This window comes from Lampris incognitus, chromosome 2 (genome assembly GCF_029633865.1).
Source record: "Lampris incognitus isolate fLamInc1 chromosome 2, fLamInc1.hap2, whole genome shotgun sequence".
In the NCBI taxonomy this organism is placed as follows: domain Eukaryota; kingdom Metazoa; phylum Chordata; class Actinopteri; order Lampriformes; family Lampridae; genus Lampris; species Lampris incognitus.
In genome coordinates this window covers 10,051,491-10,076,207 of record NC_079212.1, presented here as the reverse complement: position 1 = coordinate 10,076,207, position 24,717 = coordinate 10,051,491, and the positions used below count along the sequence as shown (strand labels likewise).

Genomic DNA, 24,717 nt, shown 5'->3' with positions numbered 1-24,717 from the left:
ACAAAGAAGAAAACACTAAAACTGCTGAGCTTGTTTGGTTTTTTTTTTTTTAAAAAAATTAAAAACGGGTGAGATCGATTACTCGGCGTTTGATTTGTGCTGCGGAATGTGGCGCATGCGCGCTGGCCGCTCTTCCTTTCCGCTGGCTGCTCCGCCATGGCTCCCCCCGTAAGTTGGTTCGTGTGGTGGGAACATCGCCCTAACCGTCGGTGTGAGACACCGAAGGGACCGTGAAAACGTGTGGATGTTTTGTGTTAGATTATGATTAAAATGTAGAGTTCACCGCTCGTCCCCCCCGCAGCAGCGAACGAACATTTAAACTGCCAGATCTGCCGAGGCTCTTGCGCTAAGCTCTCTGTGGTTACTGTAGTCCACCACGTTTGTTAGCACGTCCAACTTTAAACCCCCGTTTGCGCTACATGCTTATTATTCTTTTCATTGTGAGTCATTTGAGTCCGCCAGCTCTCACCGAATCATTTGTTAATATGGCTTTGATGTTGGGTAGACACCTGCAGGGACTAGATCCTGTACAAGACTAGAAGCGTTGGCGCCAGGCTAGTCATGCTAACGTCTGCTCTCTGTTCATGCAGCAGAAGAAGCAGAACACCAGCAAAGGTGGTAAGAAGAAAAAACAGGTCCTTAAGTTTACCTTGGACTGCACCCATCCCGTTGAAGATGGCATCATGGACGCTGCCAACTTTGTAAGTCATCCACCATACAATTCAACTTTATTTCCGCTGTACAGCCTCGTCCCATTCCTGTTACTGTCCTGCCAGTGTCTGTGCTGGAAGTTAAGCTGTGCGTCCCGTTAGCCTCAGCATGTTTGGTCGTTTTCTCAACATGTGAAACTAAAGCCCAGAAGTGGATTATGTGTAAGTGTGTTAGTGTTTCATGGGTTGCTATGGATCAACTCTGGAGCACAGCAAGTTCCAGAAGTGTCATTAAATGGCTGAAGGTTTCAGCGTGTACTCAATTCTAAAGCAGATGTGTGCTGAATGTTTAAACGACCACAGGAGCAGTTTCTCCAGGAGCGCATCAAGGTAAATGGGAAAGCTGGCAACCTTGGTGGAGGCGTCGTGTCCATTGACAGGAGCAAAAGCAAGATAACCGTGTCTTCAGAGGTGCCCTTCTCCAAAAGGTAACAGCCGCATTATGCAGCTCTTCTCTGAGGAGCAGAGCACAGCTTGGGAGCCAGCAACACCGCTCTCTGCATCTACGAGTAGACGCTGCATGTCTACATTTTGACTGCTTTGAGTTTGACTTTGTGCTTCTCGCTTTTTTCTGCTCGTCTATTCTTGACCTTGTAAAGTATATTGCTTTTCTTATTTAACAGATACCTTTATCCAAAGTGACTTACAGAGGAGTCATTAATTAGTAGATCAATTTGTGTGTCAACCGACAGGTTTCCTCCTAGAGCATTAACTAGTAATTATGTCTATGTAGACAATTATATAATGCACTAGAGTGCATGGCATGTCATGTGAAGTTATGTAAGAGCACAAGTCAATAACTAATAGTAACCCGAGTTATTGGAGAGCCCGTCCTGTTTTATTCACCTTTGGGTGAATAAAAGCTTGCAGGGACAGGCTAATTAAATGACTGTGTACTCACTTTTCATGTGGTCATTGACGGTCAATGAAAAAGGTCTCTAAGTGAGGGGCTGCATGATTTCTTCAACACTGTGACATCCATACACCAACCTTCGTTTATGTAGAAGCATATGCCGCCACCCCGTTTTTTTCCCCGATAGCTCTATCGTGGTCCGCCCGCAGGAGTTGGAACTGCGGCAGATGAAGTGTACTGTCCGTGATATGCTCACTAAGCCAGGTTTCAGTGAGACACAGGGCGGCAGATCTGGAAAAGTCCGAGTTTTTTCCGTTTAGGAGTAGCAGTTCGTCCATCTTTTTGGTCTGAGAGCAGACATTTGCCAGGTGGCTTGACGGGAGTGCAGTTCTAAATCCCTGCTGTTGCAGTTTAACAAGCACTCCGGCTTGCTTCCCCCTTCAGTGTCTCCACCAGAGCCCACACAGAGCTGCTACTCCCCAGCCAAAAGCTCGGCTAGACTTCATTAAAATGTTGTTAAAGTCGGTAAAAAAGTCTATTCAGTTTGTCCGGTGGACAGTTGGAGGCTTAAAAGTTCTTCCCTGCTGGAAACTAAAAGCAAAAAGTACAAGAGAGCGCAGAACCAAGGCTACCATTCGCGGCGCCATCTTGTTTCATTAATTTTCATAAAACTCCAAATGCCGTTTTTTCGTGTCCTGCATCATACACTACATGGCCAAATGTATGTGGATGCCCAAACATCACACCCATATGTGCTTGTTGAACATCTCATTCCAAAACCATGGGCATTAATATCGAGTTGGTCCCCTTCGCTCCTATAACAGCCTCCATTCTTCTGGGAAGGCTTTCTACTAGATTTTGGAACATGGCTGTGGGGATTCACTCCCATTCAGCCACAAGAGTTCAGCATTTCAATTCATCCCAAAGGTGTTGGATGGGGTTGAGGTCAGGGCTCTGTGCAGGCCAGTCATGTTCTTCCACACCAAACACAGTAAACCATGTCTTTATGGACCTCACTTTGTGCACGAGGGCAGTCATGCTGAAACAGGAAATGGGCCCTTCCCCAAACTGTTGCCACAAAGTTGGAAGCACACAATTCTCTAGAATGTCATTGTATGCTATATTACGATTTCTCCTCACTGGAACTAAGGCGCTGAGGCCAAACCATGAAAAACAGCTCCAGACCATTATTACATTATCATCATTATTACAGTTGGCACTATGCATTCAGGCAGGTAGCGTTCTGGCATCTGCCAAACCCAGATTGGTCCGTCACGACTGCCAAAAAGCAAAGTGTGATTCATCACACCAGAGAACATGTTTCCACTGCTCCAGAGTCCAATGGTGGTGTGCTTTATGCCGCTTCAGCTGAGACTTGGCATTTCACATGGTGATCTTAGGCTTGTGTGCGGCTGCTCGGTTATGGAAACCCATTTCATGAAGCTCCTGACGAACAGTTCTTGCGCTGACATTGCTTCCAGAGGCAGTTTGGAACTCGGTAATGGGTGTTGAACCAAGGACAGATGATTTGTAGCACTCAGCAGTCCCGTACTGCTTCACGGCTGAGCTGTTGTTGCTCCAGGACATTTCCACTTCACAATAACAGACTTACAGTTGACTTGGGCAGATCTAGCAGGGCAGGAATTTGACCAACTGACTTGTTGGAAAGGTGGCATCCTGTGACAAAGCCATGTTGAAGTCACTGACCTCTTCAGTATGACCCATTTTGTTGTTTCCATCCAGCTTTTCCAGTGCAATGCTTCATAATGCATATAAAAAAACTTTAATGGCCATCCAGGTAGTGTAGCGTTCTATTCCGTTGCCTACCAACACGGGGATCGCAGGATCGAATCCCTGGTGTTACCTCCGACTTGGTTGGGTGTCCCTACAGACACAATTGGCCGTGTTTGCAGGTGGGAAGCCGGATGTGGGTATGTGTCCTGGTCGCTGCACTAGCGCCTCCTCCGGGCGGTCGGTCGAGGTGCCTGTTCAGGGAGGAGGGGGAGAGGCAGAGGGGGGTGGGGCAGTGACCAGAACAGCTTGGAAGAGTAGGGGATTTGGCCGGATACAATCCGGGAGAAACGCCCCGCCCCCCCAAAAAAAATGCTTTAATGGAAACTGTGGAATGATCCTTTTAATAACTAGTTAAACGTACGTCGGCTCTTTTTTCTCTTAACTGCCCAGTCGTGTCGTGTTGGATCGTTTCTCTGCCCGTCTTTCGGTTCTTTATTACAGAACGTGTCGTTTACATTCGTACTTGCTATCATGGATAAAGGCGTTAGCTAGCTTGCATGAAATTTGTTGCATCTTTAAATTTTGGGACGGAAATCTGAATGTCAGTATTTTAAGATGATACTCAGTGGAGTGCTTACTGAAATGTTTTAAATATGTTTTAAGAAAATACTATTTTAATGTCCAAACATGTTTGCAAGAATTAACTAACAGAGCTGGACTGTAATGCATACAGGAAGTTATCAAAACTTTTAAATCAAGTTCTGATGTTATAAGATAATTATTGATAATTTGCTCATTTTGCATTACATTTTTGTGGCCTCATTTACTGTTTGGAAATGTCACTTACCGAAAGAAGTGTCAGTTATTGGAAGAAAAACAGCCTAGTTGATTTAAAAGCATTTCCCCTGTTTGCAGATACCTGAAATATCTGACCAAGAAGTACCTGAAGAAAAACAATCTTCGGGACTGGCTGCGTGTTGTGGCTAACACCAAGGAGAGCTACGAACTGCGCTACTTCCAGATTAACCAGGATGAAGAGGAGGAGGAGGATGAGGATTAAATTCGTGCGATTTTGTACATTCATTAAATTTGTGTAGAGTACAAGTGCCTGTCTGTTTTTAGATGCATCATTTAAGGGTTTTCTCTATATATGACAGGTGTAGTTTGTCTCGCCATCAGGCGGAGACCTTGGATATACGGGGTTTAAAAATCTACCCGATGTACACCCTGTTTACACTTAGCATGAAACCAGTGGTTCTCAATCAGGTCCTCAGGTACCACCAGTACTGCTGGTTTTCTATTCTACCAGGTAGCTTCAAGAAACGTCGAAACCTTACTTTTGGCTGATCCTTTGGGTCAACAGTCATGTAGCTAAAATCAAACACCAGTTTCTCTGAAAACGGAAATATTGATCTTGGCTAGTCTAGAAAACAAGAATTCGCTCTCTAGATGTTTTGTTTTGCCATCTGTGGAGCTGCATTAGGAGTCCACCTGTTTAAGACTATTGAGGAGCAGGACTTCGACAGGGCCACCACTTCATAACAAATTAGTTTTTACTTGTGGCAGATGGTTAGTGTATAAGATCTGTAAATCTTTGTAGTAAGATTGTAAAAGCTGGTGGAAAAAAAACAAAACACGGAGTTGCATAGACACGAGACAATGGCTCCTTCCATCAAAGCGTGTATTTAGAAAATGACATAACAAATGCATGAGAGTACAAACAAAGTCTTGAAACCAGTAGTGACGGATCTGTTGGTGTCCAACATTTACTGACAGATCCATTTGTTACAGCTTAGACTTGGAAATGAGCTGCCATCGGAGATGAGATCTACACAGTTTGGTCTAGAAAAGATTCTGGTAAAGCTAGGCTTCGCCCACAATCTTTACAAATGCATAAAAACAGTAAGACAACGGTCCCCATATCTCAGTTCTATACACCTAGACGTGTTGCACCAGTCTACATATGCATGCTATAATTATTACTGCCCATCCCATGTGGGCAAGAAATAACTTCTTCTTGAAGCATACAACACTCGTCCTGCAAAAAAACCCAAAAAAAACATGGAGAACTGAGGAACACAAATCACCAAATACATGTTTAATTATTTCAGTGGAAAACAAAAAAACTTGCTAACCCAAAGACATACATCACTTGTAAAATGAACACAGGTTGGAGAGTAAGTCTCTGCTGACTTAAAACTGGGGCGTAAGGGTTTCTAGTAAATCTTATTACAGACAACCCATTGCTGGTCTTGCAAAATGTAAATGTGATGGTGAGCCTGCTTTAAGCATGTCAACAACCAATAGTCCTTAAAAATCAGAGTAAGGTAAGAAGGAAAGCTACACTAGACACTACGGCGTTGGAAAGACTTTAACGTGCATCTTGGATGCAAACATTTGAATTAAACGGGAAACAAACGTAAGTTAACATGAACAATTCGAGTGCACCCACTCACAAATCCTGATTGTATTTTCCCAGCAGCAGCACACATACCCTGCAATACAACCATAAAAACACTTGCACCTGGTCTTTGGAAACCACAAAACAAAAAAACCCCAAAATGGTTATTCCATATCTTCAAAATACACTTTTCTTCAAAAAAAAAAAAAAAAAAAAACCCAAAAGGCACAGATATGGAGTATTGGTCTTTGAAAAGGTCCCTCACTGGAAAAATACTGAGGGTCCAGCTGTAGCACCAATTGCTGTTAAAGAGAACCAGAACAGTTGATCTGCAACAGAGAGAGGAAATAAAACATGAAGACTGAACTGAGGCTTCGGTTGGTCAAAAAAAAAAAAAAAAAAAAACAGGACAACCCGGGAGATCTTTGAGGAATTTGTTCTTTTTAGTTTTGGGATGTGGACTGCAGCGCCACCTTCAGTCCAAACCAACTTTGTTTCCTGCAGAGCATTTTCAGGTACAAATGAATTGATGTGGACCTTGTTTGCTGGTTGTCAAGATGTGAAAACTTATCTCGACTTTGTGAGAGTTTCCTCCTGAACTGAATCATCCCTGAAGTCCGCCGTCAGGACCAACATGTGACTAAAGAGCAGATGCCTCCTGGTGAGCATCGCCAGCCTCCTCTGAAGTGAAAAAGGTGAAAAAAAGGTGATTGGTTTCATGAGCGTGCCGCAGAATCAAAGTGTTCGGGGGTTGTATTCTGGAAGCTTCTGAAGTCTCTCCTCCTCTTGCTGGCTGTCCTGTCTGGCAATGACCAGAGAGTGGGAATAACCCATCGCCACCTGACACACAGACACACAAAAATAATGAATCACTAAGTTCAGGATGTCTGCAGCTATCAGAGTTAAATATAACACAAAACATCAAGAAATCTAAGACCAATTTTAGGACATCATGCAGGAAGGTTGGCCCCCAAGGAAATTGGGGGCCATAAAGAAGCTGTAATTTGTTGAGGGGTAATCTTAACGTCTTATATTTGATCTAGTACAGCCTGCTCCATAGATATTACATAGGTGAAATTATTTTTTGACTGGCTCATTACTTTTTGAACATAGTTGAGACAAGTTGAGAGTCTGGAGCTTGGCTTTCATTTTACTGAAAATTAATATCTAAAGTAATGTAAAAAGATTTTACTGATCATTGCACTGTGTTTTCAGTTAATTCTGAGTGAGATGACCCCAACGGGTAAGTTTAGTAGGTAAACATAGCTTCAGCATAGCAGTTAGCATCAGGAAGGCTTCGGGTTTTATAATCGATCAAAAATTCCGATTCTGCTGCAGAATAACAAAATTTTGACAAAGATGAAATCACAAAATGTCATTGTAGAAATTGAGACTTCATAAATTCAAATTTAAAATGATTTAAAGACTTTTAAGGACTAATTGTAAAAGACATTCTTTCTTGAAAGAGCGTGATGAAGAATTTCCGTATTGAAATTGCTTCATTGCATCGCATAATCCAAAGTGATGATGTCCAGGAAGTCTGGAGCACTGAGGTATTGGTGGCATTGAGTGTATGTGGTATTTGCCGTATGTGATATTAGGTGTATGTTGTAATGGGTGTATGCAATATTAGGTGTCAAAGTGGATCGGTCAACTCAAGGGTCATTTTCCATTTCACGTCCTTACACGTTCATAAGTTATCATTCTCAACTTTCTTCCTTAAAAATAATGGAGTAGCCCAAATATGACCATCCTGTTTGTACCACCACTTTGTTCGCTACCGTCTTTGAAAGAAAATTTAGGCCCAAACTAAGAACAAAATGGACTCTGGTAGCAGAAATCAAATTTAAAAAAAAAAAAAGTTTTGCCTTTAGGCTTCTGTCCAACATTTACCTGCTCGGTGTAGATGCCGTCCAAGGTCTTGATCTCCTGGGCAGTGGTGGAGGATTTGGGCTTGTTGTCTCCATATCCCTGCAGGTCAACACAGTCAGGAGTCACTACAGAAACCCTGATAGGACCAAAACTTCTGATGTTGCCCTTTCCTGATTCTTCGACAACTCAACCCTGATGTTTTTCCCCTTTCGTTTTTCTCCAAGCAATGGAAGTTAAGACAGAAATAATCACTTTAAAGAAATATATTAAAATCAAAGCTGTTTGAATGTTTCAGGTTTTAACATGAGGACATTGTGTTTGGACATTCATCGGCCTCGCAGAAGGGAAGAACTTGAAGAATCTTTTACTTACAAGTTCACCAAATGTTGGAGAAGGGCCCCAGCTGATTGTACTCTCATCCGCAGCGATAATGATGCTGCTTTTCCTGTCAGATGAACAACACACGGCTCACAACTAGTTTAATCCAAGACTGGCGTTAGATCAAACTTCAATCTCAGGTGCCGTAAGGAGACCTGGGCCGCTGATTTATGAATGGATGATGATTTATTTCGAACATGTAAACAAGCAGGATATAACATACAGAAAAACCATTGCCACAAATGTGAAGTGATCAACAAATCCACACATCAAAATCAGCGATTATTTGTTCCATGTTGGAAAAGGAGTAGGAGGAAGTACACAATTATTTTTTCCTACCCCTTCTCACCGACTCATTTCGATTTATGATTTGCAATTACTGCTTTGAGCTGCCATTTTCTGATCCCGCCAAAAAAAAAACACACTTTGCAGATTGTTGATTAAATGAACTTTGCCTTTCATTCAGCCTCATCTAGAACCATTAAGTCCCTTAAGGTGGACTAGTTAGATACAAAATGAAAGTGGTGGAGTGAAACTAACTGACTGAAAGCGACACAAAGCAGCTCTGCCACAGATCATGGGGTTGTCACTTAACGACTATATGTCACAATGACATTCTGTAAAATAAGACCAAACCCGAGCACTCACCCACACGCTAGGCTGCGGATTTTCCAACCACACAAATCTTGCACAGCTTTAGGATACATGGTCGACTCTCGGGATGTGTTGGTAACCCCCCAGAAAAGAAGCCCCCCTTAAAACAAGAGACTGGTTAGTAATGAAGGATGACTTTTTACTATGTGTTCCGATTATGAAAAGGAGGTGTGTGTTTGTGCGTTTTCATGGATTTGAAAAGCCTGGTGTATGCAAAGATGGTGGCATGCTGCTTACTAGGGATGCAGCGATACCGATACTAGTATCGGTCCAATACTGTGCTCATGTATTCGTACTTTGCAGACAGGTCAGGCACAGACGCGGCACATCACGTAAGCGACACATTTTTTTTTTTTACCTGCTACACTGTGACTTTGTTGCATGTGGTTGTGTGCCAGCCATGTTTTCTGCTTCACTAGGCAAAAACTACACAGAACTGTGTAAAATACGAGTATAATCTGTTTAAAAAATGTTAAAAATAAATACCTCCTTGTACCAGAGGCAATACAACACAGCAATGCAATCTTGTGTTTTTTTTTCATTGCACATTAAAATAAATCAATCAAATCAATGTGTATCCATGATCCTGTAGTTAAAGCGATCTAGTTATTAATTTCGTTCCACAGCCCATGCTTTATCACTTGACAAAACCCAGCATGCACACAGAAATCTCCTCAGAAAACACAGCTGGCTTGCAACCAGATGCAGTCAGTGCCATGTTTGTTCAGGAAAATACAGCTGAATGTTAAAATATCAACAAAAGCATCACGTTGTGTATTTAATTCGTTAGTCAGAAAGTGAGGAACATTTGATGAAAATAAAACATGTTTTCAAAGTCATTGTTAGAACTAATGGTATTATTTAAGTACTCATATCGGTACTCGATACTGGCAAGTACCCACATGGAAGTACTTGGTCTGCAAAAAAGTGGTATCGGTGTATCCCTACTGCTTACCCATCTCGCTGACGGCGAAGGAACACTGGTAGCCAGTGTAGATCTGGGTGGCCCCACGGCCAGGGAAGTCAAAGAGCTTAACCAGCCGAGGAACCATCTCGTCTTTCTGCTCTGTGTGTCCTAGACGGCCATAACCACCGAAGCCCCAAGTGAACACACGCTTCTGAGAGTCCAGCACCAACTGGGAAAAAAAAAAAAAAAGAAAGAAAAAAAAAACCCAAGTACATTTTAACTTCATCCTCCAATTTGCCTTTTCACACAATTTAAAATTATGATTAACACATTAAGTTTGTTAGTTGTAGGATGAGGTTATGACTTTTTCATCTTTAGTCTTCTAAAGTGTAAAATGTAGAGAAAACCTTAGCAGGGTTCCATACCGTGTGATTACCCCCACAAGCTACATCTCGGACTACCACGTTGGGTACCGGCGTGACCTGACCATCCTTGGACTTCTCAATAAAGATGGCTACACGTCGAGGGATGAGCTCACAGTCGAACTCAATGCGCTGAGCGCGGGCGATGAACTTTCCATCAGAGTTGTGACCTGCATCAATAGGGCCGAGAGAGCGGTTTGTGGGGACCACCATGAAAGGAAGGTTTGGTTTGTGTGATCGAAACATTACACAATTTGACCATTAGTTTATTTTTTATATACATACATACATACATATATATATATATATATATATATATATATATATATATATATATTCAGATTTCCGCTAAATGTTTGGCTTGCACAGAGGGAAAAAAAGCTTTCTGAACCTTAATTATACCAGAGAATGGGGACAGAGACAGAGAATACTGGTCTCTGATTGGCTGGAGGGTGTGCCTTAAAACTGTATAATACACACGTAGTTTGGCTCAATTTAATCACTGTTCTAAATTCTTATGCTTGAAACCAAGTCTGTGTAAAATTGTTTCATGGTATACCGATACTAGCAAGGTATCACAATACCCTGCCACTATAAACGGTACTATACCTCATTTTATTAGTGCCGGCACTTTAAGAATGACAGTGTTTATAAGAGCCGTACTTCCTATGAGTTGCGTCAATGAACGACAGCGGGGCAGTGTGTGTGTGTGTGTGTGTGTGTGTGTGTGTGTGTGTGTGTGTGTGTGTGTGTGCGCAGTGCTCTGCTTCCACTCCCTGCAGGCATAGCGGGCATGCCAACTGTTGTTTTTTTCCCTCTCATGCACACGCTCCAGCCTTCATGGTGACAGAATGAGAGGCATGGCTGCAAGCATTAAGTGCTCTTGCTGACCGTCCGCAGCTTGTTGACAAAGCAGGCGCACAGAGCGAAATTACACAGCCTACAGTCAGGGCAAGCCCACAGACACCACAAAGCCCATCTGGAAAATATGGTTTGAACCCACGCAGACCAACGGAGCCAACACGTCCAACTTGGTCGATGCACCTTGCCGAAAGACATGGCAACCTTGTCAAGGAGTTCCAAGAGCGACAGATTAGCGAATGTGATAGATAACATGATTACATGCTCTCAAATATAAGTCACACAAGTGTAATTTATTTTGTGACAAGCGAACTTTTTTCACCAGAGTTTGACGAGGCAATTCAGAGCAATGATAAGTGTTTAATTTGGCTTTAGCTAATTTACCAATGTAGTAAACACCTGTATGCAAACACAACGTCCACACTAGTAATGTTAATTTTACCATAACTTGCAGCTGTTAAAAACCAGGCGTTCGGGGGGTGGGGGGTGGGTGCTGCTGAGTATGGATAGTGAGTAAACAAGTCCCAGACCAGACCAGATCCTACGATTTTTTACAGCAATTTTGTTGCAAACTTATTTTCTTCGTCTACAATTTTTCGGATAACAATAATAACACATTTTACTCGTAACATGCCGAAACAACCAAAGAAAACAGACACTCCTGATTGTGAAACTAAGAGTGAAGATGGTAGCATGGAGGCAGCTACCGTTAAGCCTCCCGAACCTACACTGGCTAATGTGATTAGCCTCACTGAAAAGTTTAAAGAGGCCCAAACTTTGATCAACAACTTGCATCGACCATGCTCTCAATCGGTGGTTGCCTGGCAGACGTTGAAGTTCACTGCAAGAGGTGGACTCAAAAACTACATATTTGGAGAGCCTTTGCACCCAGCTAGCTAACAGCAATGCTAATCTGCATGAAAGGCTAGATTATCTGGAATCCTGCAGCCGCCGTCAAAACCTACAAGTGATAGGCACCCCAGAGGATACGGCGGGACCGCAGGTGACTGCATTTATGGGAGACTTCTTCAGCGAAACCCTGAGGATGCCAATCCAACCAACCTGCCTGCCTATCTGTGGTCGGGCCTATAGAAGCCTAGCACCCAATCCAACGGACCCCAAACGACCCCGGTCCCTCATCGTACGGGTGCATCACGACCAGGTCAGGTGAGAAATACTTCGACTGTCATGGGAGAAGGGCGAGCTGTATTTCTGCAAGCGCAGGGGGCACATTTTCCAGGACTGGCCGGCAGATGCTGCCTGTCGGAGGGCCGCTTTCAAGAATGTCAAGGCAAGCAAACAAAAATTGGGTAATTGGCCGGGTACAATTGAGCAGAAAAGGGGGGGGGGGACTACAGAAGGCACATTCTGTTTACTAGAATATGTATATATTCACAAATTCTGGAAAGATTCTGGAAAGATGTTCTTAAAGATATCAATGACATAATTGGTCAAACAGTAAACATTCCTCCATTATGCATTCTTGGTATAATCCCCTAAATATTCCTCCAGATTCATTAAAACTCCTGAAAATCTTCCTCTTCTATGCTAGGAGGTGTATGTTATTAAGGTGGGTGTTAGAGGAACCCCCTAACATCGCACTTTGGATAAGTCCTATGTTAGAGTTCATGCTTGTCGAAGCTCTCAGCTTTTTATTTAAGAGGAACCTTTTCAGTTTTAAAAAGTTTGGAGTTCTTTTATGATATGGACTGTGATGGACTGGCGGCCTGTCCAGGGTGTCTCCCCACCTGCTGCCCAATGACTGCTGGGATAAACTCCAGCATTCCCGCGATCCGGTTTGTATAATGGATGGAGTCCTTTTACAACTTAGTTAGGACCTGATTGTTTGCGGACGATAACAGCAGGGCTCTGTGGTCTGGCATGGGGGGAGTAGATGTTTTATTTTCAATGCATTGTGTTTATACATTCCTGTTTTGTATTGTCATTAGCTTTTTCACCTGTCATGAACTGTAAACCTGTCGGTTTAAAAAAAAAAATCATGACAACACTACACTATGTAACCATAGCAACACACTGAATCAGTAGTAAGGGTTGTGAAAATTCACAGTTAGCTTAGCGGCTAACTTTTGCTTCATAACCTTTTAATTCAGAGTCCAAAACGTTCAACAACAAAAAAAGTGAATGCTTTTGTTTTAATCCTTTAGTAAGCGACCACGGGATAATCCACTGCACATTGTGCGTCAAAATCCTTTAACACACCTTGTCGTGGATTATTTCTTACTTAACCCATCCCAGCTCAAACCCATCTGATTTACTCCTATGTTTGCAAAAGCAAAGTAGATAAATCAATAAAATCTTCAACCTCCAACTTCATCTGCAGTAACAAAATGGCAGTCAACATATATACTGGTGCTTTCCAATACCACTGCAGGATATACTAGCAAATGTGTTACTCGCAAATGTGTTACGTTCAGAACAAGTGACTAAATGATCTCAACCAAGATGGAATTAAAATGAGAAAAATAGGCTGTGGATGTGAGCCTACCTAGCTGTCCGTACTCTGGGCAGCCGAATGAGTAAAGGTTTCCTTTGCAGTCGACCACCATGCTGAACTCTGCACCACAGGCTACTTTAACCAGCGGCTGGCCATTGTACGCGATCTGAACAGGCGGGAAGGTTTGGAGACAAAATTCACACAAAAGCTCATTAAAGTGTCATTATCAGTGTTCAGTTCTTATTGAGGTTAAAATACTTTCAGTTGTCTCCACTGCACAAACACAATTTAAAAAATAAATAAACGGACCTGCTCTGCTACAGAAACGTTCTGATGTTATCACGTTCTTCGACTGATTTAATATATTAGTATTTCTAATAATTAGTATTTCTGGCCTTAAGTAAGATAAGTCAGCTGGAAAGTCCCCATAGTGGTTTAACTCAAGTGATTTTTTTTGGTGGTAAAAAAGATGAAATGCCCATTTTATAATCTTTATAATGTGGACATTATGTTCTGTCAATAATATGATTAATGTTATATAACAAGGGAACCTGATTCAAGGTGAAGGTGTTACCAAGAACATGCAGCAGAGATGCATCAATTACTTTTTTCTTCTTTTTTTTTTGCTATGATTCACTGCTAACTTAAATACCAAGATAAGACTTTTCAACCAAGTTGACCTTTCTGACTTTATTTCTAGATGGGGTGGTTAGTGGCTTACCAAAGCTGGAGTAAGGATCGCATCAGTCTGGTTTCCCTGGCCCAGCTGTCCTAGTTTGTTCTCTCCAAATGAGAAGACTGTTCCCGCCTCTGAAGAAAGAACGCAATATCAACCCATCTTCATTCACCCAGAACACAAGGACAAACCAGCCTTGTCCAGCCACCCAGTGGTGTTATATTAGAAAAAACACTTTCACCATTTAGTTTCAAACGAAAGGAAGTCACTTTGCCATTATACAGGTTACAACGAAATTTGTCTTCGGCAATTAACCCATCCTATTGTATAGGAGCAGCGGGCAGCTGCAGCGCCCAGGGACCAACTCCAGTTCTTCTTTCCATTGCCTTGCTCGGGGGCACAGGCAGGAGTATTAACCCTAACATGCATGTCTTTTTGATCGTGAGAGGAAACCGGAGCACCCGCAGGAAACCCATGCAGACACGGGGAGAACATGCAAACTCCACACAGAAAGGACCGGGGACGGCCTGGGGTTTGAACCCAGGACCTTCTTGCCGTGAGGCAACAGTGCTAACTACTGGGCCACCGTGCCGCCCATTTGCGGAAAATAAACTGCTTTGTTATGTAAAGGGTTTACTAACTTTAACGAAACTCATCCCCCTAATAGAATAATGGCTCTTTTTGTGTTACCACAAACATGCTCAAGCACTTAAAGACAAAAACAAGATGGAGCCCTTGTGGTCTGGTTAAAGGCCATATAGGCCGTATATAATATTCATACAGGTCGTATATAATATTACCTGTGAGAGCCAGGGTGTGGTTGCGTCCACAGGCTGCAGCGACAATCACATTATCCGCCAGGGTTTCAATTAACTTCGGCGCCTCAAGACGCTTAGTGTCTCCATGACCCAGCTGACCTTTCTCATTACGACCTGCAGGCAACACAGACAACAGCTCAACATCCATCCATCCATTATTCAAACCGCTTATCCTGCTCAGGGTCACGGGGATGCTGCAGCCTATCCCAGCAGTCATTGGGCTCAACAATCTTACCAAACCAAGGATTCAAACCGATGGTGAGGCGCACACACAGCTAACAGCAAGTTATAACAAGAAAACTTCATAACTGTTAACTGAAATGAAGCTACATAGAAATAATAATTACCTATTTCACCTAATTTTGATGCTGATCACATAGCTGCAATTATACGGCGTAACGTACTTTGTGGAGCAAGTTGCTTTTACATAGTGGTAGGTTATCCCAGCGACATGCCAATGCCATTTTGTGTTAAACATGTACTCAATTTATGTTTAATTTTGTTTAAATATTTTCTAATACTGAATTGTGAGGAAACATTTCTACATACTTGGGCATTTCACATACTCAGTAAAAAGTTTGATACCCCATTTAGTTTGTAATGTGATTAAGTGTATTTCCCCTTTCACCATCTTTCAAAGCAGAGTGCTGGTCCTCAGTTCTTAGCACTAGGGCTTCTGTAAGTGGCAAATACAGGTAACATAGCTTGGTATGATGGTGGTACCTGTTAGCAGTAAACCAACATTAATCACATCGATCAGACTACTGTTAAAGTTTTTTTGTACGCCCGTATGATTGATTAACTGTGAATTGCTAGACTAACTTCAATTGAAGGAGCACTTGAATGGTGTTATACTTGTCATCTGCAGGCATCTTACTTACCCCAGCTCCACAGTTTGCCTTCTGTGGTGATGAGAAGGCTGTGGGCAGCGCAGGGACCAGACACTACGCAGCTGATCTGGACGTCATTCAGACAGCCGTAGCGATGCGGAGTCCACAAGTTCTGGCCCAGGTTCCGGTATGCCGCTAGAGGACACACACAAACCAGATCACAATTTAGCAAAAAGATTTGATATGAGAATCAAATGTATTTGGAGTCAATAAACAAGATTTGATACTAGATCCAGACTCATAAATACCATCGAACGCCCACCCTGATAAGATGGTAAATTCAGATAATTCAAATGTAAAACGTGACTCTTAAAACAACACTTAAATAGTCTTTATGTGTGCTCAATAATTTAGGTAAGAAGATCACAGAAGGGTATCAGTTCATCTGGACACAACGTTTAGTGAAAGAAAAGTTTCATCACTCATCTAAGTGACCTCTTCAGTCTGACTCACTGCAGGTATCCCCACTCTTATAAACAATACAGTTGCATAACGACCGAAACCAGCGATTGGTTTCATATGCAAATACGGGTGAGCCCATTAATTACATGTGTACCATTCACAGAGGGTTGGGGAATGTTTGCAATCACAGCATTGTAAGATGGTGACAGATGTACTCTTAACCCCCCCCCCCCCCCCCATTGGTTAAAGGATTAGCGGTCCCTCTTCACATAGATGGCTTCTTTGACTCCCCGTTCAAACCAGCGTTCCTCCCTATCAAGGATGTGCACATCCTCATCCTTGAAAGAGAGGCCACTGGCCACAGTGCTGTGATTGCAACTATTCTCCAATCCTCTCTGAATAGTACACACTTGGCCAGGACCAAGGGCCAGCAGAAACAATCTGGTAGTTTCAACAGTTTACAGATGGAACTTTAACCATCCTGATTAACTCTGATGCACTTATGGCCACTGAAGGCTTATTAAATATGTATGAAATCTATAAGTAGACATCCCAACCAGGCCAGAAGACAGCAGGATAATTTCAGTTAAACAGTGACAATCCTGAAGATTTACGTAAGATACTCTTTTTGACTCTTTCTAATGCTGCTGCATTTACACCAAGAGCCAATCCATGAACATCAGATCCTGCAGACTTTAACAGTATTTGATGTGAATGGTTGGTATCTGGTAGGACTTTGCCAGGAAAAATGATCTATCTATCTTCATCATAGCAGCCAAAGAAGAAGTGAAGGTGTTGTGTCTAACAAGCAGATATGACAGCACAAGCTGGTAGAAGAGCTTTACCAACAGATAGTACAACATCAGTAAGTTAAACTCAGGTTCAATCAGGTTTTATTGTGTGTTTCTGCACAACAGCCCTGCTGACTTTCATTCATTCTGAATGGAGCTCAGACAACACTCACCTCACCACCACCTACACTGGACACACACTGGTACACTAAAACCAGGAGATTCAGGACTGTACATTTTTAGGGCAGATTTACTCTGAAATCTGTTGCATATGATGCCGTGATTTTTTTTTTAGGGGTTGTCATATCGACAGGGGCTCTTAAACTTGGTTAATACATAATGCAATAGCATGTCAAACAGTCATTTGAATGCAGTTCCACATGTATTTAAAGACAGCCTCGCAGCAGTCACCCCTTTATAGAGATGGTCTATGTTTATGCAAAACAGTCCCGTGCAGCTGCTATCCCCCAACCCCCAAACCACCCATCCATTCTAAACAACACTGGCTTATCACTGTGCCAGTATGGAGAGGCGAGCCATACAGGCCAAGGCTATCCTAACCGTACCCAACTGAAAATACTGTACCACCCATAGAAATTGAAAGGTCAATTGAGTAGTTCAAAAGAAAATGGCGATTGTTGTTAGTTGTTGACTTACCACAAGCTGGTTTATACGTAAGTTACCCCGCTACAATGGTCACAGTTCTTTGCAACGGCAGCGGTTCAAATAAAAATGGCCGCTGCTCTGACCATCCTGCTATGTTGATTTAAATTGGAATGTACATTCTACTATCATTCAATTTCTATGGTACCACCATATAAAAGCGACTTATGTTTTTTTTTCCCCTCACAAGAATGCATTTTTTGCTGAGTGCGTCTTATATTCCAGTACGACTTGTAGTCCGGGAAATACAGTACATTAGAATACAGTGCGTCTCAGTACACCAACTTGTTTCTAAAGTGCATTTTTAAAATGAAAACCATCACTGAAGACGTTCATAAGAATGTGATCACTGTGAATGGAAAAGCTTAATTTCCACTGTGAACTAAACCTAAGAGCTTCCCAAAGCCAGTGCCTTCTATAATATCCATTAATATGATGATCAAATGCTGTACAACAGATGTGACAAAAAGAAGAGGCTGGTTAATGTAAAAAGGTATTTTCCAGTTTGTATTAGTAGCCCTTTTTGCAACTATTTTTCATGTTCATTTTTCAATTCACGGTACAGTAATGTAGTAGGAGTTCAATCGTTCTGTTTTTACCTCAAGACCCCCCCCCCCCAATTGTAGTGGGTGGGTTGAGACTACAATTAGATCACTTAAGACTTTTTTAAATCACTACACAGCTTAATGAATTCTAAACTGTTCAAAATTTGAAGACAGACTTAAGATGGTCAGCTGAAGGATAACTGGAAATAAAATATTTTAGCTATGTTTTTGGGTTTGTATTTGTCTTCTGCTGAATAATAGTAATATTAAAGCCAGAGTGTGGGTCTTTTGCATATACATGAATATCTGTGACATTCAAGCCCTTGCCAAAGGAGTTCAACACAATGATGATTCAGCCTACCACTGCCAGGTAAATCTCTGTATTTTGCAGATTACCGAAGTTTTACATCTGCGTCTGTGGCGACATTCCTGCGCAGCATTCCTGTGCTGGCATATCGTAAGTGATGCGTAGTGACTTGTTTTACGTCAACCATCAATGATTACTTTGCCTTCAGGGCTTTCTGCCAGAAAGCTTCCAGGCTTGGAAGCCATGGTGGAAAAACCCAAGAAGCATCCAAGAAAAGTTTCTGATGATCCAGAGGAAAAAAAAGAAAAAAGAAACTCGGCATTCAGAGGAAGGATTAAAGTCAAAAAACGAAAGCGATCGACAGCGAGGACAAACACGGATAAACCATTGGTGTAGCTTTTCCTCGCTTGAGAGCACTGAAAGAAGTAATTAATCTCATTGCCAGGAGGGGGAGACAAAATGTGTGGACAGAAGATTAAAAAAACAAACAAACAAGGAGGCCTCTTTGATATTCAACCCTTCATGTAGATCATTTCACTCCAGACATCCTCATATACAAATCAGCTCTCATCTACAAAACACAGTTCAATAACAGGAGCCAACAAACAATTTTTCATATCAAACCACAATTTTCTCTGAATTAAAATGGTTGTCTAAACAAACTTTGACTCAAGTTCTGTATTGTAAGAGTTCGGACAAATGAGGAATTTGCCTGGGTGGGATGGTCAACATGAAAACTATAAAACAAACTAAATGATATTCTAACATAAAAAAAATAAAAACTATGATTCTAAACTATCCAAATGGAAACAAGACTATCTAGGTGCCAAGCAAATAAAGGAATTTGAGTATCTTCAAAAAGAGTAAAAAAGCAAGAACAGCTCCACAATTTGAAAAAAATCAGATAACATTCACACACTGTATTGTGTTTTCATGTAGACCAACACGCTGATTATAAACCAATAGTCATTACTCTACCTTTATAAACAGAAACGTGTCTGTTTTTCATGCGATCATCTTTTTCAGTCAGGTCAAAATCAAAGTAAGCATAACACCATTATGCACCAAGATGTTTCTGCTGAAATCTCTTCACCTATCAGCCCATGTTTATCCTTTAGTTTGCTTACTTCCGGCTTTTTGAAACTGCACTTGTGCAGTGAACTGGAGTGTTGGTTGAATAATACAAACACGATACAGCCGTTAGAAATTTAGCAGGTTAACAGATAACTCTCTAACAGGTCAGAAAATGTTTAAGAATCTCCATGGTATGGTGTTTTGAAATAAAGTGTAAAGAACGAAAAATCAGACAGATGGAGAAACACAACACGCTAGCCTAAGGACAACCGCTTCCAGATCGGCAGTATGAAACACAGCTAATAAGAATCTGTGTATACAGATCTGGGTATTTGAGAAATCACATTATTTCATACCCTGTAGATTCAAATTGAAATTTGCCTTTAACTGGTTACTCCCAGTAACTAACTTTCAATGTATGTATACTCACAAGAGTATTTTGCAATGATGAGAAATATAATGCACTGATAAGAAAACATAAAAACAAAAGTACACAGGAAGAATATGGAGGAATAATGACCTGAAGTCCAGGTATAATCACAAATAGTACAGAGAAGACCCAAGATGAAATGCCTCCAAAATATTGAGTCCTACCTTGCTGTTTGGGCACCTCCTTTCTTCCAATTAAATCCCAGTTAGTTGCTCCAAAAATTAGCAGTTGACCTTTGACCTTGGGGCATTCAAGTTTCTGGGGGGGGTGACAGCAGAAGGTCAGTGAATGATCTAGAAAAGGGGTTGTAGCTGAAGCTTGACAAGTGGAATTGTACAGAACTGAATACAAACGTTCTCAACAAGCATTGAGAGTATCTGAGCACAACTGCATATATTTCTCAGACACAAGTAACTGCAATTTGCCGTCAATAATAAATACAACTTAACCCCCAAACTTGTGGAGTATAGCAATGCCATTTTTGTATTTTTCATATTCAATACTGCATACTGTCACTCACACTGTAATAATTTAAGGAGGACCCATATAGCCTCTACAATACTGCTATGAATAAAATTTCATTATTATTTAAATTATGGGTACTATACATCTGTCGGCTTACTGTTACGTGCAATATACAATAACTGTGCATTAACTGTATCCTGTGCAATAACTTAACATGCGAACATGGTGCTGATCTTTTTTCTCAATGTAACATCTGCGATGTTTTTTATACCAATGCTCTTGATCCACCCTGCTTCTATATATAAAAATATACATCCCTTTATTATACAGGCACCAAATACTTCAGTTTATTCTTTCTTTATATTTTGTACAGTGCCTTTAGTTTTTGCTTTATATTCTTGCTATTGTGAGTATTTTCGTTATTGTGTGCTTTTGGATTATGTGAGTCTCTATCTCAGTCTCTCTCTCTCTACAGCCTGGTGATCAGGTATGAATGAGCAGCAGCGTGCATAACACAAGTTTCAGCACTAACACGTTTCTTTTTTTTTTAGAGTTGACTATTTAGTGTAACACAATGTATAAAGGCCTGAAAGTGTCAAAACAATCACATATCTTTCCCATCCCCACAAACCATAGCTTCCCTGCAGGCAGAACACACAGCTATAATACATAACTCTGCCAACACAGGCTACTCTTCCACCATATTGTGCCCATAGTTGGGTGGAAGTGATCAAGTTTGAATGATTATAAAGGACAGAATGTGCTTGAGCTATGGTGCATTATGATCTCATGATGGGGCCTCAACTTCTAACATGGTTTATCCAATAACATTAAAAATTCCCTCAAAAGAAAATGTTGGTACACACTGCAGTCAAATTTCACACCATTTCAATTTCACTTTCTATATTGTGTAATGGAGCTGAGCCATAAGATAGAGCCACATTTGATGAGCATGTGACCAAAAGAATAATCATAATTATGTTTGCAGAATATGAGTAGGATCTAGATTTTGGACCACTGGTTCTCTAAAAAAAAGTTATATACGCATCAACGCTGCACACACTTCCCCCTCAGATCTGTCCAATTAACATACTGCATGCATCAACTTGTGTTAATGTATTTAAACGCTGTTTTTTGTCAGCAAGTTAATCTGCACAACACATTCACATTTTAGTACAAAAAATCCTACACTATAGAAGAAAAATTTCACCCATAATATATTGTTACCATTCCAGATTTATCATTGTCAGAGATGTTTATATAGTTTTGAATAAAAAAACATTAATGATTGTCAAAACTTAAGTGTTTTGTAAAATATCTGCACCTCGCAAACTTTCTTTACCAATATAAACAAATACGGATCTGATGAACTGAGAATGTGCATTCCTACCCAAAATCAGCTAAAAATACCACAACCAGTCAGGGTAATTAAAAGGATGAGTGGTGACTAATGAAGCAAGAATAGAACAGTCACCTGGTGACCGTCTTACTTGAATGTCAACAACTTTAACGTTTATCTCAATTTTCTGTAGTGATCCAGGAAACTTGACAATGCAAGGTCAAACTACGACTCAGCATAGTCATTTCCCTGTTTGGGCCAAGTCTAACCACTACGTCATGTTTCTCCGAAATGAAGTGAAGGTATACTGTTATGCTTAATCACATAAAGCATAAACTTTAAACAAGGTCTGATGGCAAACAGAAATATGGAAAAACAAAACATTTACAATGAGTCATTTGAAACTGAATAGTGGTAGCAAGCTTCAACTTTTCCTTCAAAAAAAGGAGGAAACTATAAATGAATGAATATATGAGTGGAACAAAATAAGCTTGCTGTTACAGCAGTGGCATTTATCTAAGCTTGGACCAAAAAAGATCCAGAGATGCAGGGTAATGCAAGCTGTAAAGGGGGTTGTTATGACTTGAAAAGGGCTCACTATTTTCTCCTTGATTTCATCTGCGACAGTGACAGGCTGGAGGCCAGACTTTGTAGCAGGCTTTCCAGGTTTCTTGTTGTTTTCCTGCTCATAATCAAAGTCGTCATCACTGCTGAAATCTCTCTCTTTTCTTTTGCCACTTGTCCTCTTCTTCTTCATTCCACCATTCCCTGAAACTTCAGTCACCTTCTTGCGGGGCATCTTTTACTCAGAAGCTGTTAGGTGGAGGAAAGCAGTGTGTTATGTTGGTCAAAGTACTGGACAAATCCAAAGACCCGAAAACGCATGTTATACCAATGTTGTGCAATTTCTGTTAAACCACAACATTGCACAAACTTTTAAAAATGCAGAACCTAAATCAACACTACAATTACAACCTTTTGCTGCATTACCTAAAACACCATTCTGATAAATCAGGAATAGAACAAAATAAAAGAGGATCCCTGTTTACTATCAAGACAGATGCCAGACCATTTCCAATGAAGATTTGAACATTTTTAAGTTATATAGCCTTTTGTAACAGCTATCAGCAGTTCACAGAAGTACACCTGGACACTAGAGATAGAATGAGTATGACACACACAAAAAAAAAAGACAGCAAGAAAACGTCATTATGTAATGGTGGTAGCTTCATTTCTGGATATGCATTTGTTTGCTTGCTAGCAGGGCTCCGGTCTCTTTGTTCCGACTGGCTCAGTGAACATCATTACTAGCACCATGACTAGCCGACATGCTAATGCCAATATATAAGATGACGGTCACCACAATCATGAGAAAGGCGACAAGTTAGGATGCTTCATAGAAAGATCATTGTATATCTTAAGTTTGACGAGGCGTGCTTGTGTTATATTAAGAGTAAATCTTAAGCGGCTAGCTTCCCGGCTAGCGTCAAGCTATCTGACACTGAACAAAGACGCGACCACTGGGTCGAATCGTTCCATATCAAACTTTTTAAAAATCTTTTCTTAACCAGGAAAATTCAACACGGATTAGAGTTGATTTACATCATGTCACTTCAAAGGGCACTTCATCAAATTTCATAAAGCTAACAGTTTCTTTACCAATAAGTCTTCTGTTCGGCGGCTCGTCCGTCTTCCTCGTCTTTTTTGATTGATTTGGAACAAAAGAATCTGCCGTTCGCCTACATCAAACCACGTGGTTCACCTAATTATTATTCATGAGGAAGTGCCCATGTGGTACGTCTTCTTCTTCATCTGTTTTTTTTTTGTATAGCGGTTAGCAAAATAACCTTCTGGTGCAGTACCGACAACTACTGAATAGGAGAATAAAAAAAATACAAAGAAAACTAAAAAAAAAGCCCTCAGGGCATTCTGCCAAATTCATTGAACTTGCCTAAATTTAACCTAACCTTACTTAATCTTAACCTGCCTAACCCTAAACACTTAGCTAAACCTAACGTTAACCGGTAGCTAACGTTAACCTAACTGATAGCTAACCGTCAACCTAACCGTCTTCTGTTAGACCGGAAGCTCTCTGGCAGAAAGCCTTGAAGGCCTTGTGCTCAAACATGAGGACATAAAGCACACATCCTCTGATGATTTTTCCATACATTTATTTTGGATTCAAGTGTACTCCTGCGCCTCAGCTCATTTAACCTACGAGTCAATGTACACGCCTTAAATGAGTCTAACTTCTCCACATTTTGAACGCTACATTAATCCACGTTCTGCTGTTTCGGCCGAACCACGTGGTTTACCCAAGTGACGTCACCTTGACGTCATTTTGTAGTTTCATGCGGTAGTCGCAAGACGGTCGTCGCGAACCCGTACTCATTTTCTGTTAGCGTCATTCATCTATGGCTAACCCTGTCACCTGAAATACATATTGTGTTTGACACAGGGAAACGTAACTAACCGATTGTTTTTTGTGTTTTGGCGGCAGCCATTATGAAACCGGGTTGTACTCGCAAGGAACCTGTAATATTTGCTAGTAATATTTGATTTGCTAATGTCCCTTACGGCTTTCCGTAGCGCCACAACAAAGTCACGTGATGTACGTAACAACGTCAGTCGGAATCCGGTCGGTGAATAAACACCCAGCACGAGAGAAGTCGTCCTTGCTTTATTAATGTTATAAGTTAACATAGCCAGGGGGCACAGATCATTACATGGTGTCAGAGTAGCGGAGTTTAAATACCCAATATGGATTCGTACGGCGTTCCAGCTCCACGGATGGACTGGGAATCGGCGAACTTACCTGAAGCATGGAGACGATTTCGACAAACAACGGAGCTAATGTTCACGGGCCCCCTGCGCGGGAAGAATGAAGAGGAGAAATGCAGCTACCTCCTGCTCTGGATAGGGGAAAAAGGGCGCGATGTGCACAACACTTGGACACTCAGCGGAGAACAAGCCAAGAAGCTAGAAACGTACTACGATAAGTACACTGAGTACATCACCCCCAAAGCAAACCCGATTTATGCCAGATATAAATTTCATGAAAAGATGCAGG

The 24,717-nt window shown here is 41.3% G+C and overlaps 2 protein-coding genes across 4 annotated transcripts; one reads left to right on the top strand and one right to left on the bottom strand.

Annotated features, from left to right (window-relative positions):
- The first annotated feature begins 117 nt into the window (after window positions 1-117).
- Window positions 118-4,402, top strand: LOC130106723 (60S ribosomal protein L22-like). The gene is made up of 4 exons (XM_056272950.1): window positions 118-168; window positions 591-701; window positions 1,014-1,138; window positions 4,213-4,402. Exons 1-4 carry the CDS (start codon window positions 157-159, stop codon window positions 4,355-4,357), a joined length of 393 nt encoding a protein of 130 aa, XP_056128925.1. The 5' UTR covers window positions 118-156; the 3' UTR covers window positions 4,358-4,402.
- Window positions 4,403-4,930: 528 nt separating this feature from the next.
- Window positions 4,931-23,374, bottom strand: rcc2 (regulator of chromosome condensation 2). 3 transcript variants are annotated; one of them, XM_056272947.1, is made up of 13 exons: window positions 23,307-23,374; window positions 22,246-22,460; window positions 20,008-20,101; window positions 15,623-15,766; window positions 14,724-14,855; window positions 13,969-14,057; window positions 13,299-13,413; window positions 9,935-10,101; window positions 9,558-9,738; window positions 8,597-8,702; window positions 7,943-8,015; window positions 7,592-7,669; window positions 4,931-6,538 (listed from the first exon to the last, which is right to left on the bottom strand). In XM_056272947.1, exons 2-13 carry the CDS (start codon window positions 22,444-22,446, stop codon window positions 6,434-6,436), a joined length of 1,485 nt encoding a protein of 494 aa, XP_056128922.1. In that variant the 5' UTR covers window positions 22,447-22,460; window positions 23,307-23,374; the 3' UTR covers window positions 4,931-6,433. The 3 variants fall into 3 exon arrangements, 2 of the variants coding, with proteins under 2 accessions (XP_056128922.1, XP_056128923.1); XR_008809761.1 differs by lacking the exon at window positions 4,931-6,538 and having other exon boundaries at window positions 7,607-7,669; window positions 8,597-8,716; XM_056272948.1 differs by lacking the exons at window positions 4,931-6,538; window positions 7,592-7,669; window positions 7,943-8,015 and having other exon boundaries at window positions 8,323-8,716.
- Between the last annotated feature and the right edge of the window lie 1,343 nt (window positions 23,375-24,717).

Excerpts from the sequence above, each read along its gene's own strand:
- LOC130106723 (XM_056272950.1), top strand. Across the intron at positions 702-1,013 it reads TCATGGACGCTGCCAACTTT|GAGCAGTTTCTCCAGGAGCG; the intron begins GTAAGTCATCCA and ends AAACGACCACAG. Across the intron at positions 1,139-4,212 it reads GAGGTGCCCTTCTCCAAAAG|ATACCTGAAATATCTGACCA; the intron begins GTAACAGCCGCA and ends CCCTGTTTGCAG.
- rcc2 (XM_056272947.1), bottom strand. The coding sequence starts at position 22,446 with ATGCCCCGCAAGAAGGTGACTGAAGTTTCAGGGAATGGTGGAATGAAG. Across the intron at positions 13,414-13,968 it reads CGATCCTTACTCCAGCTTTG|ATCGCGTACAATGGCCAGCC; the intron begins GTAAGCCACTAA and ends CCGCCTGTTCAG. Across the intron at positions 8,703-9,557 it reads CTTCGCCGTCAGCGAGATGG|GGGGGCTTCTTTTCTGGGGG; the intron begins GTAAGCAGTAGG and ends TCTTGTTTTAAG.